Here is a 17495-nt window from a genome sequence, read left to right on the forward strand (position 1 = left end):
AGAGAGCCTAGGACCTCAGGAGGTCATGATAGGGGAATGGTATAACACTATGATTTTCCCAGCATTCTCCTGCACAGCAAGGCTCAGGTCAACATCCTTTGCAACAGTACAAATCATTCTCTCTCCAGGTACATTGTACAGTGGTTAGCACTGTGGGCTCACAGCACCAGGGACCCAGGTTCGATTCCTGGCTTGGGTCACTGTCTGTGTGGAGTTTGCACATTCTCCCCGTGTCTGCGTGGGTTTCCTCCGGGTGCTCTGGTTTCCCCCCACAGTCCAAAGATGTGCGGGTTAGGTGCATTGGCCATGCTAAATTCTCCCTCAGTGTACCTGAACAGGCGCCGGAGTGTGGTGACTAGGGGATTTTCACAGTAACTTCGTTGCAGTGTGAATGTAAGCCTACTTGTGACTAATAAAATATAAACTTTTTAACTTTATACCGCACATCCCTTTCTGAGCAGTCTACACCCACACTCATAGAAACCCTACAGTACAGAAAGAGGCCATTTGGCCCATCGAGTCTGCACCGACCACAATCCCACCCAGGCCCTACTCTCATATCCCTACATATTTACCCACTAATCCCTCTAACCTACGCATCTCAGGACACTAAGGGCAATTTTTAGCATGGTCAATCAACCTAATCCGCACATCTTTCGACTGTGGGAGGAAACTGGAGCACCCGGAGGAAACCCACGCAGACACGAGGAGAATGTGCAAACTCCACACAGACAGTGACCCAAGCCGGGAATCGAACCCAGGTCCCTGGATTTGTGAAGCAGCAGTGCTAGCCACTGTGCTACCGTGCCGTGCTACTCACTCTCAGCTGATTGCTCTCTCACACCCCACAGTCGCCCTCCACCATTAGTGTCCCTCCCTCCTCTCCATGCAAGCAATTATAACATCTCACACTTCTCAGTTTTCTTTACTTGCACAGGAAGAGAGCTCACAACTTGGCAGGAAACAGAGACCCAGGGTGGTGGGGAGTTGCAGAGGTTGCCTTCCAGTGGCAGGCACCTTTTCGGCCACTAGAAGTGCATACCCACCAGGTCCTTTGGGAAAGAGGTCTTTGTTTCAGGAGGCCGCAGATGTCAGCAGCAACCTCTTGTGAGAGTCGAAGTTTCCTGGGGCAGCTGTGCTCAAGACACATGGAGACAGCCGATCCTGTCAGCCTGTAGATCCAGGCAGTTGGGGGTCTCGCCTCCCCCGCAGCTGAATTTTGATGAGTCTGCATGTGACTTTTTTTATTCATTCCTGGGACATGGCGTCGCTGGCTAGGCCAGCATTTATTGCCCCTCCTTAGTTGCCCTTGAGAGGGAAGTGGTGAGCTGCCTTCTTGGAATGCTGCAGTCCATGTGCTGTGAATTGATCCACAGTGCTGTTAGAAAGAGAATTCCAGGATTTTGACCCAGCGACAGTGAAGGAACAGTGATATATTTCCAAGTTAGGATGGTGAGTGGCTTGAAGGGGAACTTGCAGGTAGTGGCGTTCCTATATATCTGCTGCCCTTGTCCTTCTAGATGGAAGTGGTCGTGGGTTTGAAAGGTGCTGTCTAAGGATCTTTGGTGAATTTCTGCAGTGCATCTTGTAGATAGTACACACTGCTGCTAATGTGGCATTGTGTACGATCTGAATGTGGACGTTTGTAGATGTGGTGTCAATCAAACGGGCTGCTTTATCCTGGATGGTGCCAAGCTTTTGAGTGTTGTTGGAGCTGCGCCCATCCAGGCAAATAGGGAGTATTCCACCACATTCTGAGGAGGAGATAACTGGTGCTGCTGGTGGTGTTGCTGGCGCTAGTGCTGGAGTTGTTGTGGTGGTATGGCTTCGGGTCTTTACCCTCAGCAGATACGGGAGGTGGAGCTACATAAGCCACTTCCATTTTGTGTTAAAGGCCGGCATCAAGGAATTGTAGCAGGCTGTGAGTAAAGTACTGGAAAGGTGAAGTGCTTTCCAAGAAGTTGATAATCACCTGCTGAGCAGTGAAAGCATTTTTTGAGAGAAGACCAACAGTCTCTCAACAGCAGCACAGTGGCACAGTGGTTAGCACTGCTGCCTTACAGCGCCAGGGACCCAGATTCAATTCCGGCCTCGTATGACTGTCTGTGTGGAGTTTGCACACTCTCCCCATGTCTGCGTGGGTTTCCTTCGGGTGCTCCGGTTTCCTCCCGCAGTCCAAATATCTGTGGGTTAGGTTGATTGGCCGTGATAAATTGCCCCTTAGTGTCAGGGGGATTGCGGGGCGTGGATGTGTGGAATTACGGGGATAGGACAGGACCTTGGTGGAATTGTTGTCGGTGCAGGCTCGATGAGCCAAATGACCTCCTTCTGCACTGTAGATTCTATAATTCAACTGGCTTTTTTATTTTCTGTTTTTATTTCAGATTTTCAGCATTTGCGGAAGTTTTATATTTTTATTGACTTATTTTACTTTTTTCTGATAAAAGAGAATTATGCTAAAGTGATTGTCACAGAGTAGAAATATCCAAGGACATTTCTCAGGACTGTAACTTTGTACATAAAAGAAGTAAGCCATGTGCAAATACCATCTGAAATGATACAGCTCACATCAATCATAGATCTCTTTGTTTTAAAAATGCAATCACAGAACCTCTGTCAAAAGCATCGGCATACAAACTGCTGCAAGGACTGCTGCCAGGTTATAAAACCACTGCTGCCAAGTTCATAGGCAAATGAAAATGTTCTGCAGTTCATTCTTAAGAAGATGAATGAAACCAACTTAGTTGTCTCACATCAGTATATGCACGTTTACAGTTCTAATACCCATCAATCTTCCTGAATACACATTTAGTTGAACCAGGAGGAGCAGCTGAGTTTTAATACTCAGATTCACTCTATAACCCGAATTGCCCTTCTCCACTTCCACACCATTGCCAACATAATTTACTTTAAATGGACAGCAAATCTGGAAAGCTCCAATCAGCCCTGCTTTTAATCTTTCTCTGTGGTCTACACCTAGGTGATTACTTAATGCCCAATGAAAAAAAAAGTGAGTCTCGCATTTGAGGCAAAATTTTATGTTCCCCCCAAAGTAGGTTCTGAGCTGAGGGGAGGAAGAGTAAAATTGAATGGAACCTAACTGCCCAAATCCAGAAGCAACTACACGCTTGGGTGGACAGGGCCTTGGGCAGGAAATCAACCCATTACCTATTAAAGGCCTTGAAGGACCTTATCTTACCCAGCCTCAATTTTTAAGCTGGCAGGAGCAGGTGCTGGTAAGGGTGGAAAAGTGATTTTTGCACACTTTCCTCCATCCAAGCGGGAAAGGATGGGGCATCTTATTCTGAAGGCCCCCTCAGAGTTGGGACGTCCTCCCACCTGGGAAATTGTAGCTCTGAGACCCCCTTCCTCCCTAGCCTAACCCCCAAAGCCCCGATTACCTCCCTCTTCCTCCCTCTCCCCCCCCTCCCAACCAACATCCCCAGGTTTGCCCTACCGTCCTGCTCCCAGAACCGCTGGGACTTACCTTTTCAAAGGCCATGGCACTTAGTCCCAGGCACAGTGCTTCTCTACCACTTTTGGCCAATGCAGCGCTGTGCTTAGTTGGATTGAAGAGCTGTTGGCAAAGAGCTGTCATGGGTGGGACTTCCTTCCAAGGGCAGATGGAAGTCTCACCCACAGACAATCAATGCTCAAGTGAGAGTTAAGTGGCAGTGGAAGCCTGTGAGTCAATATTAGGTGTTAGGTGCCCACCCTCAGGATGGCGATCACTCACCTTCCTTCAAATGTTACCCTTCCTGTGATGTGCACATTCCAATGCCCATACACCAAGACAACTCTTTTGAAGAAGAAGAGAGAAGTTATTCCTGGCCAATATTTCCCTTCAATCAGCATCACTGAAACAAATTATCTGGTCATTATCACAATATTTTTTGTGGGAGCTTGCTGTCCACAAATTGGTTGCTGTGTTTCTGATATTATTATAGCGACTGCACTTCAGAAGTACATCATTGGCTGCTAAGTGCATTGGTTAACTGGTTGTCTTGAAAAACGCTTTATAATTGTAAAGTATTTTTGTGGTTAGTCTTAGGACAAGGGCTGATGCTTTGAACAAGAATTAGATGATTTTCACCATGGGAAAGGAGATCCTGTTCTATGGAAGAACTAATTCAAGCAATGTTGACTGCGCACAGTACATTTTTCAATGAATCTCAATGCCTTTTGGACTGGATCGCCACCTTCTCCAAATTATTGCACTTGGAGATGAAATAAACTGTCCGCACATGTACACTTTAATTAATTAGTAAAATGAAACAATGGGCCCTATTTTACCATTTTGATTCTAAGTGCTGGGTGGACTTGAATCTGGGAGTGTTTCAGATCCGACTTTTAGACCCGTTCTGAGGCGCCCCCATATGCACTCTGCCTGAAAAAATATCAGCGATTCCCCAAATAGTGCTGCACAAGCCTGTGGGTGGGGCTTAACGCGCCCGAAAGCCTGCAGCTCTGATTGGAGTCTCAAACTGCGCATGTGCAGAAAAGAAATGATAGAATAATGCTCCCCTGCCACATCCCTCCTGGCCCGGATAATGCCACCCCTGGTCCCCACAACATTACTGACCCCCTTATCCCTCCCCCCCGAGCCCTGCCATCCAGACCGAACGTGGGCCCCTTCCTCCCCACTGATCTCGGGCAGAGTGGCAGTGGACCCCCCTCCCCCCCCACTAATCACAGGCAAAGTGGCAGCGGACCCTCCTCCCCCCCCCCCACTGATCTCAGGCCGAGTGGCAGTGGACCCCCCTTCTCCCCCACTGATCACAGGCAAAGTGGCAGCGGGCCCCCTTTCCCCCCCATCCCCACCGATATCAAGCAGAGAGCCAACAGACGATAGGCACTTACCTCCCCACTAACCCTTACTGATGGAGCACCTGAATCAGATTTATATGGAGCATGTCTGTTTCACGCTGATGCTGGATGAGCGAACACAGTGGTAAACAGGGAAGTGCCGGTAAGGTTGGGCGTGCAGCCCATTAAGTCAATTTAAACGCATGCAAATACATTTAAATGGCTGTCACGCCCATTCCAGGCGCGGTCCCGATCGCGGCCATTTTCGGGCCTTGGTAAAGGGGAAACTGGCATGGAGGCAGGCATAGATCATGCTACTCACCTCCTGCCCAACTTTATCAAGTTTTCAGGCCTGAAAATGGCACAACGCGATGGTAAAATGGGGCCTAATGAGTTGCTTCTGATTTAGAGTAATCTATATTTCCCACTGTGAGCTTTCATTTTGCATGAAAGCAACTACATTAATTGATTTTGATACCTTTCGACATATATCTCAAACATATTTGTTTCTGTGCTGAGTCAATTAAATCAACAAGAGACGGGGGTCGGGGGAGGTATTGGAATACTGGACAAATGTGGAAAAAATGTCGAGCACTTTGTCACTCTTTCTACAATTCAGTGACATCTGTGAATGTATCTGAATGGATGTCGGTGAGTCCGGGTATCTTCTCCATTGTCAAATGGGCTGTCAGACCTGTCCAGTCATGAAGAATGAACAGGTATCACAGCATAGCTCATCCCTTTATTACCATGCCTTACTAGAAGCTCCGATCTAAGGAAGGGGGGTTTATTTTTTAAAGTTTCACTTCATTGGAAGGAGACCCGATAGCAAGTATAGAAGAATTGAATTATAGATAATCATCATCAGGAATGTTGCTCAAAGCCGTTGCTGTGCTGCTGTGACTGCCAGAAGGTTGGTGGAAACCATTTTTTATACACATAAAAAAGACTGCTGCCACACTTACACATAGTAGCAGAGCAACTCCGAGGATGTTCCTGACTCATAGATAGCCAACCCTATGAGACTCTTATGAAGCAAGTGCATCAATGATATCTCTTCAAATGTGAGTAGGGTAGACAATATTTGGAAAAAAAACTGGTTAGGTTTTTATTCCAGCTCTGAATGTGCTGCTAGTTTAGCTTTGGCATTTTTGACTATTCCTTGTTGATCTTTATTTTTGTACTTACCACCAATTTTCAGGACCTTGGAAGTGCCATTTCTTCAATCATAAACTGACTTTATCATAAGAGTCCTTTATGCACTTAGAAGACTTTGACTTCACTTTTACTGTTCTATAAGGACACAAGTAATCATATGAATTGTAGGCATTGCAAGAAGTAGGTAACCAGGATGACAAATTTAATATAGGAAACAAAAGAGAAAACTAATAACTTTTAAAATTCTCATCCGCTCCACTCCCTCAGATCAAAAATCCGTCAGCAAGAATTGTTCTTCTTGCCACGAGGTTTCCCAATTTACGCAAGAGATCATTGACTTGCAGAAAGAGTTTGAACAGATTCAACAGCTACTTCTGGCACAAGAGCCTGTTCTGGATGAGACTGTCCAAAATCACCTAACTCTTTCATCTGACAACAGAAGAATCAACAAGGAGATCACCCATTATTCAACAGCCATCGAACAGATCAATCAAACAGTGGAAAGTGTTTCAGTGCAAGTAAATGGCTTGCAAGTGCTTGTAAAAGAACTCGATGAGTTTATGAGGAGACTGACCCAGGACCAGTACAAGGTCAGGATTAGTGTCCAACACGTAAACTTCACCACCAGCCAGAACACTTTGTGGCTTGAAGAAATTCAAAGAAAAGCTGATGAGGAAACCTTAATATTACGGAAGATAGTGACTGATTGGCAGAACTCCACAAAGGTATTTGGGGTTTTAAAGGCTTCAGTGAGCAAGATGAATGACGTGGTGAAAAGTATTCAGAATACTCTGACCACTGCCCTCCAGAGGGTCTCTCAGAATGCTGAGGTCATGCATGACTTAAGCTTGCAACTACTTGTGGTGCATGAGCAGTTTGAAAATATATCCTCCTTCCTTGATGACCATGAGGAAAATATCCAGGACTTCCTTTATCACGCAAAATATTATGAAAATAGGACGGCTGAAAGGTTCGAAACTATCATGGGGCGAATGGTTTCTCATGAAACTGAAATTAACACCATACTGGCCAACATTAATGCCACAAATAACCATGTGCACAGTATGATCAAATATATCAGCGACGTGAGGACATCTTGTTCGAGCGGGCTTGGAGCACATTCAGAAGAAATTTACCATCTCAACAATTCTCTGATCATTATTCAGAGCACCACCGATACGTTAAGGCAACGGTATAATCTCTTAAGTACAACGCTAAATGGGGAATTAAGCAAGCTTGCTATGGTAATGGAAGAAATGAAAATTGTTGATGCACAACATGGAGAAGCAATCAAAAACGTCACAATTGTAAGAGGTGAGTGACTTTTATTTCCCTTATTTTTGAACCATCAGAATAATGCATTGTGATCACTGGGTTATATTTTGTAATTGTTGCAGCTGGTGTTGCCATTGTAGAATGGGTGATTGGGGTCAGGAAATAGAGTGGCAGTTGCACTCATTAGATATCTGCTCAATTTCACAATGATTCTGATAGCTTTGAAGACAGACCCTAAATGCTCTCACACAAGCTATGTGATAGCTTCACTCTAATATTATAGGCTCTGGTAACAAGAAGGAAATCATTTTTCAGGAATGAGTTCCTGATTTTCTCACAGGAATGTGCTATCTACTCAACTGCTTTGGTGCAGAGGGATCTGGATGTCCTCATGCATGAATCGTAGAAAGTTAGTATTCAACCTTATCTACCTGTACTGCTACCATTAGGGACCTGTGCACTTGCACAACAGGATCTGTCACTTCACCTACCCCTCTCAGTATATTCCCATTTATTGTGTATTCCCTTTTACTGTTTGACCTCCTTAAATGCATTAGCTCACACTTATCAGAGTTGAACTCCATCTGCCACTTTCCTACGCACTCTACAAACCCATCTATATCATTTTGGCATTTACAGCTACCCTCTATACAATCCACTGCATGATCAATTTTTGTGAAGACTGTAAATTTCCTAATCGTACCCCCATGTTCAAATCCAAATCGTTAACATGTAAAACAAACAGCAGGGGTCCCAACACAGACCCTGCGGAACACCACTTGAAAACACCTTACTGTGTTTACCCCAGTCCAACGCCGGCATTTCCGCATCATGAACACCACTTGAAACAGCTTTCCATTTGCAAGCCTTTGTTTCCTGTTACTAAGACAACTTTGGATCCAATTTGCCACATTACCCTTTATCCCATGGGTTTTTACTTTTTTGACCAGTCTTCCATGTATGATCTTGTCAAATGCCTTACTAAAATCTATGTAGATAGCATCTACTGCACTACCCTCATTGATCCTCCTTGTCATCTTCTCAAAGAATTCAATCAAATTTGTAAGGCATGACCTTTCCTTAATAAAGCCATGTTGACTTTCCCTGACTAGTCCATGGCTTTCTAAATGACAGTTTATCTGATCTCTCAGGATTGATTCTAACAATTTGTCCACCACCGAAGTAGACTAACTGGCCTGTAATTATTTGGCATTTCCTTTGTACCATTTTTAAACAATAGAACCACATTTCCATTCCTCCAGTCCTCCGGCACATCCGCTGTGTCTAGTGAAGATTGGAAAATAATCATCAGAGCATCTGTTATTTCCTCCTGACCTCCTTCAACATCCTAGAGAACAATCCATTTGACCCTGGTGACTTATCCACTTCCAAGGATTCCAAATTCTCCAACTTGCCTCCCTTCTACCCTTATTTCTTGATTCCCAGAGAGACCAAAGATCTGTCAGAAATACAACTTTTATTATGAATCAATGCTGATTCAGAAATTATGGGCAGTGTTTTCCACGCAGCCTGTCATGTGCTTTGCGGGGGCAGCCCACAATGGACTGGTGGCGGGATTTTCTGACCCTGCCGTTGTCAACAAGGTTTCCTGTTGTATGCACCCCTCGCCACCAGGAAATGTGTGCAGGGTTTGCCTTTGTTGGGACTGGAAGATCCCGCCGGCATGAAAGACTGGAAAATTCCAGCCTATATGAAAGTAGACTTGACTGTTGAGCTTGTGAATCTTTTGTATTTTAATTTTTGGAAGAAAGTTGCCCTTTTTTTGCCCCAAGATTTTTTGATAATTAAAATTCTGGATAGTTTGGCCTATCGCACATCCCAGGTTTTAATCGGACGGCCATTAGCAGTTGCCTAGGCTCAAAGCTTTGGAATTCCTTTCCGAAACTGTTCCACCTGTCTACACCCCTGTTTGTCTCTCTCTCATTTAAGACACTCATATGAAGTGTCATTTGATATCTAACTGAATTAATAGTGCTATATAAATGCTTGTTGTTGTATCGTCTTTTTACACTGTTTGGACGAGGAAGAAGAGAATGAAAGAGCGATGTGAGCTTGGTCCCCTTATAAGAGGTGGTCTGCCCGCACCTCCCCTTTCCCCATTTTGGTTTATAAATAATCAGATGTATCACTAGAGTATTTCTGAAATATTACTCACACACTCCTTAAACTTTAAATGCCAAGTTTAAAGTTCATGTTCAGCAGGTATTGCAATACTGTTTGACAACATTAAGTTTAATTTGATTGCAGTGCTAAAATAAATCTTTAACACTTATTTACCAACCTGATTTCTCCAGCGCTTGCTTCAATTGACAGCACTCCTATTTATATTCACTTCTCTACTGTGTATCTGTCTTTAACATTTACTATCCATAATGTGATGAGTTCCTGTGGAAATGTATAATACAGGAAGGAACATACTTATAAAGTGCGGATTTGTTCCTCATTCATTAATGCATTGTCATTTCTGTCTTTATCAAATGCGTTTACATCAGCTTTCTTGTCTCCATCCCTACATGGTGCATATAAGGTGATTCCAATGTAATTCAGTTTCTCACTTATCTTAACTATGAAAATAATAGCTTACATAAGTAAGAAATTATTTGTATATTAACTTCCCAAATACAGACTTCTAAGGCCATCCTCTTAACATGTGCATCCACTTACGTAGGTTGGAACAAAATGCTTCTACAATATTGACAGCATGCATATATAAACCAGTGTCCTCTGTTTGAACAGAGGGAAATATGATAGGATGAGGGATGAATTGGCTAAGGTAGACTGGGAGAGCAGGCTGGCAGGTAGGATAGCTGAGGAACAGTGGAGGATTTTTAAGGAGATCCTTTTCAGTTCTCAGCAAAAATATATTCCAGCAAAAAACAAGGATTGTAAGAAAAGGGAGAACCAGCCGTGGATAACGAAGGAAATAAAGGAGAGTATTAAAATAAAAACAGCTGCGTACAGAGTGGCCAAAAATAGTGGAGAAACAAGTGATTGGGAAAAATTTAAGAAACAACAAAGAGAGACTAAGAAAGCGATAAAGAAAGGAAGGATAGACTATGAAGCTAGGCTAGCAATTAATATAAAAAATGATAGTAAAAGTTTTTATAAATATATAAAAAGGAATAGAGTGGCTAGAGTGAATGTTGGACCCTTGGAGGACGAGAGGGGGGAGTTAATAGTGGGAAATGAGGATATGGCTGAGTCTTTAAATAAGTTTTTTGTGTCGGTCTTCACGGTGGAGGACACAAATAGTTTGCCAAATATTAACGATAGAGGGTTGGCAGCAGGAGAAATACTTAATACAATTAATGTTACCAGAGAGGCAGTGCTGGGTAGACTAATGGGACTGAAGGTGGATAAGTCCCCGGGTCCGGATGGAATGCATCCCAGGGTATTGAAAGAAATGTCAGAGGTAATAGTGGATGCGTTAGTGATTATTTATCAAAACTCGTTGCATTCTGGGGTAGTGCCGGTTGATTGGAAAACGGCTAATGTTACGCCGCTGTTTAAAAAAGGAAGGAGACAAAAGGCGGGTAACTATAGGCCGGTCAGCTTAACGTCTGTAGTAGGGAAAATGCTGGAATCCATTATTAAAGAGGAGATAGCAGGGCATCTGGATAGAAATGGTTCGATCAATCAGACGCAGCATGGATTCATGAGGGGAAAGTCGTGCTTGACGAACATGTTGGATTTTTATGAAGATGTGACTAGGGCGGTTGATGGAGGAGAACCGGTGGATGCGGTGTTTTTGGATTTCCAAAAGGCATTTGATAAGGTGCCCCATAAAAGGCTACTGAAGAAGATTAGGGCACACGGAGTTGGGGGTAGTGTGTTAAAGTGGATTGGGGACTGGCTATCTGACAGGAAGCAAAGAGTCGGAATAAATGGGTGTTTTTCCGGTTGGAGGAAAGTAACTAGTGGCGTGCCGCAGGGATCGGTACTCGGGCCGCAACTATTTACCATTTATATAGATGATCTGGAGGAGGGGACGGAGTGTAGGGTAACGAAGTTTGCAGACGACACAAAGATAAGTGGAAAAGTGAATCGTGTGGAGGACGGAGAAGATCTGCAGAGAGATTTGGACAGGCTGAGTGAGTGGGCGAGGATATGGCAAATGGAGTATAACGTTGAGAAATGCGAGGTTATACACTTTGGAGGAAATAATAACAAATGGGATTACTATCTCAATGGAAACAAATTAAAACATGCTACCGTGCAAAGGGACCTGGGGGTCCTTGTGCATGAGACGCAAAAGCCCAGTCTGCAGGTACAACAGGTGATCAAGAAGGCAAATGGGATGTTGGCCTATATTGCGAAGGGGATAGAATATAAAAGCAGGGATGTCTTGATGCACCTGTACAGGGCATTGGTGAGGCCGCAGCTGGAATACTGTGTGCAGTATTGGTCCCCTTATATATTGGCATTGGAGGGAGTGCAGAGAAGGTTCACCAGGTTGATACCGGAGATGAGGGGTTTGGATTATGAGGAGAGGCTGAGGAGATTGGGTTTGTACTCGTTGGAGTTTAGAAGGATGAGGGGGGATCTTATGGAGACTTATAAGATAATGCGGGGGCTGGATAGGGTGGAGGCGGAGAGATTCTTTCCACTTAGTAAGGAAGTTAAAACTAGAGGACACAGCCTCAAAATAAAGGGGGGTCGGTTTAAGACAGAGTTGAGGAGGAACTTCTTCTCCCAGAGGGTGGTGAATCTCTGGAATTCTCTGCCCACTGAGGTGGTGGAGGCTACCTCGCTGAATATGTTTAAAGCGCGGATGGATGGATTCCTGATCGGTAAGGGAATTAAGGGTTATGGGGATCAGGCGGGTAAGTGGTACTGATCCACGTCAGATCAGCCATGATCTTATTGAATGGCGGGGCAGGCTCGAGGGGCTAGATGGCCTACTCCTGCTCCTATTTCTTATGTTCTTATGTTCTTATTTAGAATTCACTGAATTATAGAATGATTACAGCCCAGAAGGAGGCCATTTGGCCCATTGTTTATGCACCAGCTCTCCGAATGAGCAATTAACCTGGTACCATTCCTCCACCTTCTGCTCATTAACTCTGCATGTCCTCCGCTTTCGGATAATTCCCTATTGAATACCTAGATTGATTATAACATTCATCTTTTCTTTTCAATCAATCGGTTGGAAGTCTGTAAATGAAGAACAAACAAAGCAAGTGAAGGAAATATGAAGTACTGTCAGCAGAAATTTCTAAGATGCAAACAACAGATTCCTATTTGTAAACAAGTTGCCTGATAAGAGTCCAAGATACTATCTAAGCACAAGGCCACTCTAAACTTGATTTCCAAAGTTTCAGAAGGGAACCATAATCTATAGGAAGGTCACACCTTGAAACAAAGTCAAATAATGGCTGTTTAGTTGGAAGTAAGTAGCAGATTAAATAGCTACCATTTTCAGTGTTGTTGAGCTGAATCTAATATTGTTAGAATGGTTTAGACTGTTATCCAACCGCATCAGGAGCAAAACTCTTGTATTTGCCACAGTCGTGTAAATGCAGAGAAACAGACATGGCTGAGCTGATATAATCAGCATCAGAATAAGGTCACACATGCGAGCATCTTGAGCACCCACAGGGTTTGATGCTGATGGTGGGCTGGGAGGGATTTTGGCAGGGCATGAACAGACAAACATATGAATTAGGAGCAGGAGTAGGACCCTCAAGCATGCTTCGCCATTCAATAAGACCATGGCTGATCTATAACTTCAACCCCACATTACTTCCTACGCCTGATAACCTTTCACCCCTTGTTAATCAAGAATCTATCTAATTCTGCCTTAAAAATAGACTCTGCTTTCATTGCCTTCAGTGGAAAAGCGTTCCAGACACTCACACTTCTCTGAGTGAAAAGAATTCTCCACATCTCTGCCTTAAATGAATGATCCCTTATTCTTAAACAGTGACCCCTAGATCTAGATTCTCTGACAAGAAGAAACATCCTTACCACATGCACTAAGTCAATACCCCTCAGGATCATAAAGGTTTCAATCAAGTTGCTTCTTACCCTTCTAAATGCTAGTGGATACAAACCTGACCTCTCCAATCTTTCCTGTTCATGGTATTAACCCAGTGAACCTTCTCTGAACTGTTTCTAAAGCATTAACATCCTTCCTTAAATAATTTACTGTGTTTACCCCAGTCCAACGCCGGCATCTCCACATCATTAAATAAGGAGGCCAGTACAGTACACAATGCTTCAGATGTGGTCTCACCAATGCCCTGTACAACTGAAGCATAACACTAACTCTAACTTTTGTAATCAATTCCCCACACGATAAAATGATAACATTCTATTAGCTTTCCTAATTACTTGCTGTTATCTGTATATATGCCTTTTGTGATTCACGCACTAGGACACCCAGATCCCTCTGCACCTCAGAGCTCTGCATCCTCTCACCATTTAGATAATATGGTTCTTTTTTATTCTTCTTGCCAAAATGGATAATTTCACATTTTCCCACATTATAACCCATTTGGTAGATTTTTGCCCACTCACTTAATCTATCTGTCCCTTTGTAGCCTCCTTACATCCTCTTCACAATTTACTTTCCTACCTATCTTTGTGCCATCAGCAACTTTGGCACCACTACCTTCAGTCCCTTCATCCAAGTCATTTACATAAATTGTAAATAGTTGAGGCTCCAGCACTGATTTTTGTGGCACACCACTTGTCATATCCTGTCAACTAGGAAAAGCGATCTATGTTTCCTGTTAGCTAGCCAATCTCCAATCCATGCAAATATGTTACCCCTACATCATGAACTTTTATTTTCCACAATTAACCTTTGATGTGGCAGCTTATACATAGAAACAAAAATGGAAAATAGAAGCAGGAGTAGGCCATTTGGCCCTTCGAGCCTGCTCCACCATTTATTATGATCATGGCTGATCACCAGGTTCAATACCCTGATCCCGCTTTCTCCCCATCTCTCTTGACCTTAGCCCAAGAGCTATATCTAATTCCTTCTCGAAATCACACTACATTTTGACTTCAACTACTTTCTGTGGTAGTAAATTCTACAGATTCACCACTGTTTAAGTGAAGAATTTTCCTCACCCCAGTCCTAAATGGTTTACCCCTTATCCTCCAATTATGACGCCTGGTTCTGGATTGCCTCCCCCCCTACCATCGGGAACATTCTTTCTGAATCTACCCTGTCTAATTTTGTTAGAATTTTATAACTTTTTATGAGATACCATCTCACTCTTCTAAACTCCAATGAATTATAATCTGATTTAGTCTCTCCTCATATTACAGTCCTGCCATCCCAGGAATCAGCCCGTTAAACCTTCGCTGCACTCCCTCTGTAGAAAGGACATCCTTCCTTAAATAGGGAAACCAAAACTGCATTCATTATTCCAAGGCCTTAATTAATCACAATCGATATTTTCCAAGTCGAGCTGAGCAACCGAGTTTTGGAATAGATGGTCATTTTACAAGACCAGATATCCATCAGGGTGTTACTGTAATTAACATACTAAAGCATGAACAATGGAGCAGCATAATGTTATAATTCAGTGTCGTACTGTACATTTTTACATTGGCCTAAATATGAACCGATCTGCATAAAGCTACAGCAACAATGGAGATATGCAAGAAGTCATCTTCATCAAAATTATTAACCTTTGTGATCTAATTTACCAAACTTGATTCATAATCTTTCACCATAGGTTTGCCAGGTCTGCCAGGACCAAAAGGAAACAAAGGAGAGGCAGGGATAAAAGGAATTGCTGGACCTGTTGGACCAAAAGGTGACACAGGTGAACCAGGACCTGTAGGAAAACCCGGCGCACAAGGTTTGAGTGGACCTCCTGGTGTTCGTGGAGAAAGAGGTTCAAAAGGTCCAGTCGGGGGACCTGGTCCTAAAGGAAACAAAGGTAATGTAGGGAGGCCTGGTTTGCGAGGCGAAGTTGGCTCCAAAGGAGATAGAGGATCACAAGGATCACAAGGAAATCCAGGACTACCTGGGCCCAAAGGACAATCAGGAATGAAAGGAGATCCTGGAATTCCAGGCTCACGGGGACCAAAGGGAGAGAGGGGGAAATCAGGGCCCCCAGGATCTCAAGGACCACCAGGTCCATGAAAGCAAGCACTTTAATTTTCTTTTCAGCTGCTTAAAACTTCCCGTTTGTTTATTATATAATTATTCCTCATTCTGTATCACAAAGAAAATCAGCCATTTTTCGATTTTAATCACAAGCGATTTGTGTTTAACTTTCTGAGGGAGTCATGAAACAAATTCAGTGAGACCGATATAATGGCGATTCCATGGTCACACGTGATGAGTTGCCACCAAGTTTAAATATGCATTGATGAAAATTGGCACACAAAGTGATCACCAGTAAAGCACTAACTGATTCTTCATTTTGACCTAGATCAGGATCACACCAAACTGTCTCCTCATCCCAGTGTTTAGTTTTAACTGTCTTGTTCTAATTATTCAAATATGATATATAACGTGAAGAAAATCGATGTAAGTCAGCTATCTGAGAGGTGTGAGATCCATTGAGTCCCACTCTACCATGAGTCACTGCCTTCAGGAGGAGGGTGTCGTAAAACGGGTGCCATGAGGATCAATTTCAATTTTGACTCCCGGCACACAGAGGGTGCCTGAAAGACGTTTTTGACCTGATATTGGGATTTTTCAGGCATCCATAAAGCAGGCAACCTAAAACAGGTACAATAAAAATGAGGAGCTTAATGCCTGTTTCAGACCCCACCCCCCTCGTTGCTGAATTCACCATTTAAAGGGCATAAGAACTGGACTTGTTCCACTCAGGATTCTTAACTGGGCACTGGTTCACTGACAGTGAAAGGCAAGCTTTAAACAAAAATTTAAAAAAATATATTTGATACTTTGATGCCAGGAGGAACAGGAATGCTTCCCAACTCCACTATATTCCGATTGTCCGTGCCCTGCAGACCTACAGTGGGTCACTGCAGAGAGGTTAGCTGCCTAGCATTGGTTTCTTCAAACGATGAGTTCCCTGTTGAAAGACAAAAGGTACTGGCTCTTCACCCAAATTAATATGGTTGAGACCCAATTTTGGGTCAGACATAGGCATCTCAAGGACATTAAAAAAAAATGAACCAACGTGTATAAAGCTACAGCAACAATGGAGATTTGCAAGGAGTCATGAAAATCCTGAAACTTACAGGATACTGCGAGGCCTGGATAGAGTGGACGTGGAGAGGATGTTTCCACTAGTAGGAAAAACTAGAACCAGAGGGCACAATCTCAGGCTAAAGGAACGATCCTTTAAAACAGAGATGAGGAGGAATTTCTTCAGCCAGAGAGCGGTGAATCTGTGAAACTCTTTGCCGCAGAAGGCTGTGGAGGCCAGGTCATTGAGTGTCTTTAAAACAGAGATAGATAGGTTCTTGATTAATAAGGGGATCAGGGGTTATGAGGAAAAGGCAGGAGAATGGGGATGAGAAAAATATCAGCCACGATTGAATGGCGGGGCAGACTCAATGGGCCGAGTGGCCTAATTCTGCTCCTATGTCTTATGGTCTTATGACATGTTGTAACCACATCTAGAAACTTTACCAATGAATTAATTCCCTAATCATAGAAGCATAGAATTCCTACAGTGCAGAAGGAGGCCATTCAGCTCATCAAGTCTGCACTGACCATTTACTCCCCCTGACACTATGGGGCAATTTAGCATGGCCAATCAAGCTTACCTGCATATCTTTGAACTAATACATCTTTGTCAATGTGGTCAAGATCGCATAATTTAAAGGTCATTATTCGCTGGTTTATTCAACTATAAACATTGACCATTGTGCAAGATTTTAAACTTTAAGGTAAAACCACAAATAACTTGTTTCTTGCCAAAAGATCCATAACAATTTAAACATTTGGTTTTTTTTAACCACTTTTCAGCTATTTTTGACTCGTTATTCTTCTTCTCACTTACAAAGTGTTCGCAAATTTATTAAAGTGAGCTCTTCTACACTTTTTGGGTGAACGAGTTGCTCTGAAGTTTCTGCTGAAAAAGAAATCCAATCATTAATTATGGAAAGCTTTGTGAATATCAGCCAGTCAAAGTCAATGAAACCTGCTGGTATTCTTCACAGCTTTGATATCTGTGCTGCTGAGTGGTCTGTCCATCCTGAAATGGGTCTGACTGGGCAGGACTCAACAGCTATGTAAGGTGCTGTTTACTTCATGGACATACTCTCATTAGAATGCCCAACTGAGTAGG

General features: G+C 43.3%; 1 protein-coding gene across 1 annotated transcript in view; it reads left to right on the forward strand.

Moving 5' to 3' along the window:
* scara3 (scavenger receptor class A, member 3) overlaps window positions 1-16361 on the forward strand; it is a 59405-nt gene extending 43044 nt beyond the window's left edge. The window contains exons 6-7 of the mRNA XM_078212668.1: window positions 6232-7278; window positions 14955-16361. Of these exons, the coding sequence (XP_078068794.1) occupies window positions 6232-7278; window positions 14955-15367 (1460 nt within the window). The 3' untranslated portion in view covers window positions 15368-16361. The remainder of the gene's footprint in view (window positions 1-6231; window positions 7279-14954) is intronic.
* The last annotated feature ends 1134 nt before the right edge of the window (window positions 16362-17495 follow it).

The sequence above is a fragment of the Mustelus asterias genome, chromosome 5 (assembly GCF_964213995.1).
Source record: "Mustelus asterias chromosome 5, sMusAst1.hap1.1, whole genome shotgun sequence".
NCBI classification, from domain to species: domain Eukaryota; kingdom Metazoa; phylum Chordata; class Chondrichthyes; order Carcharhiniformes; family Triakidae; genus Mustelus; species Mustelus asterias.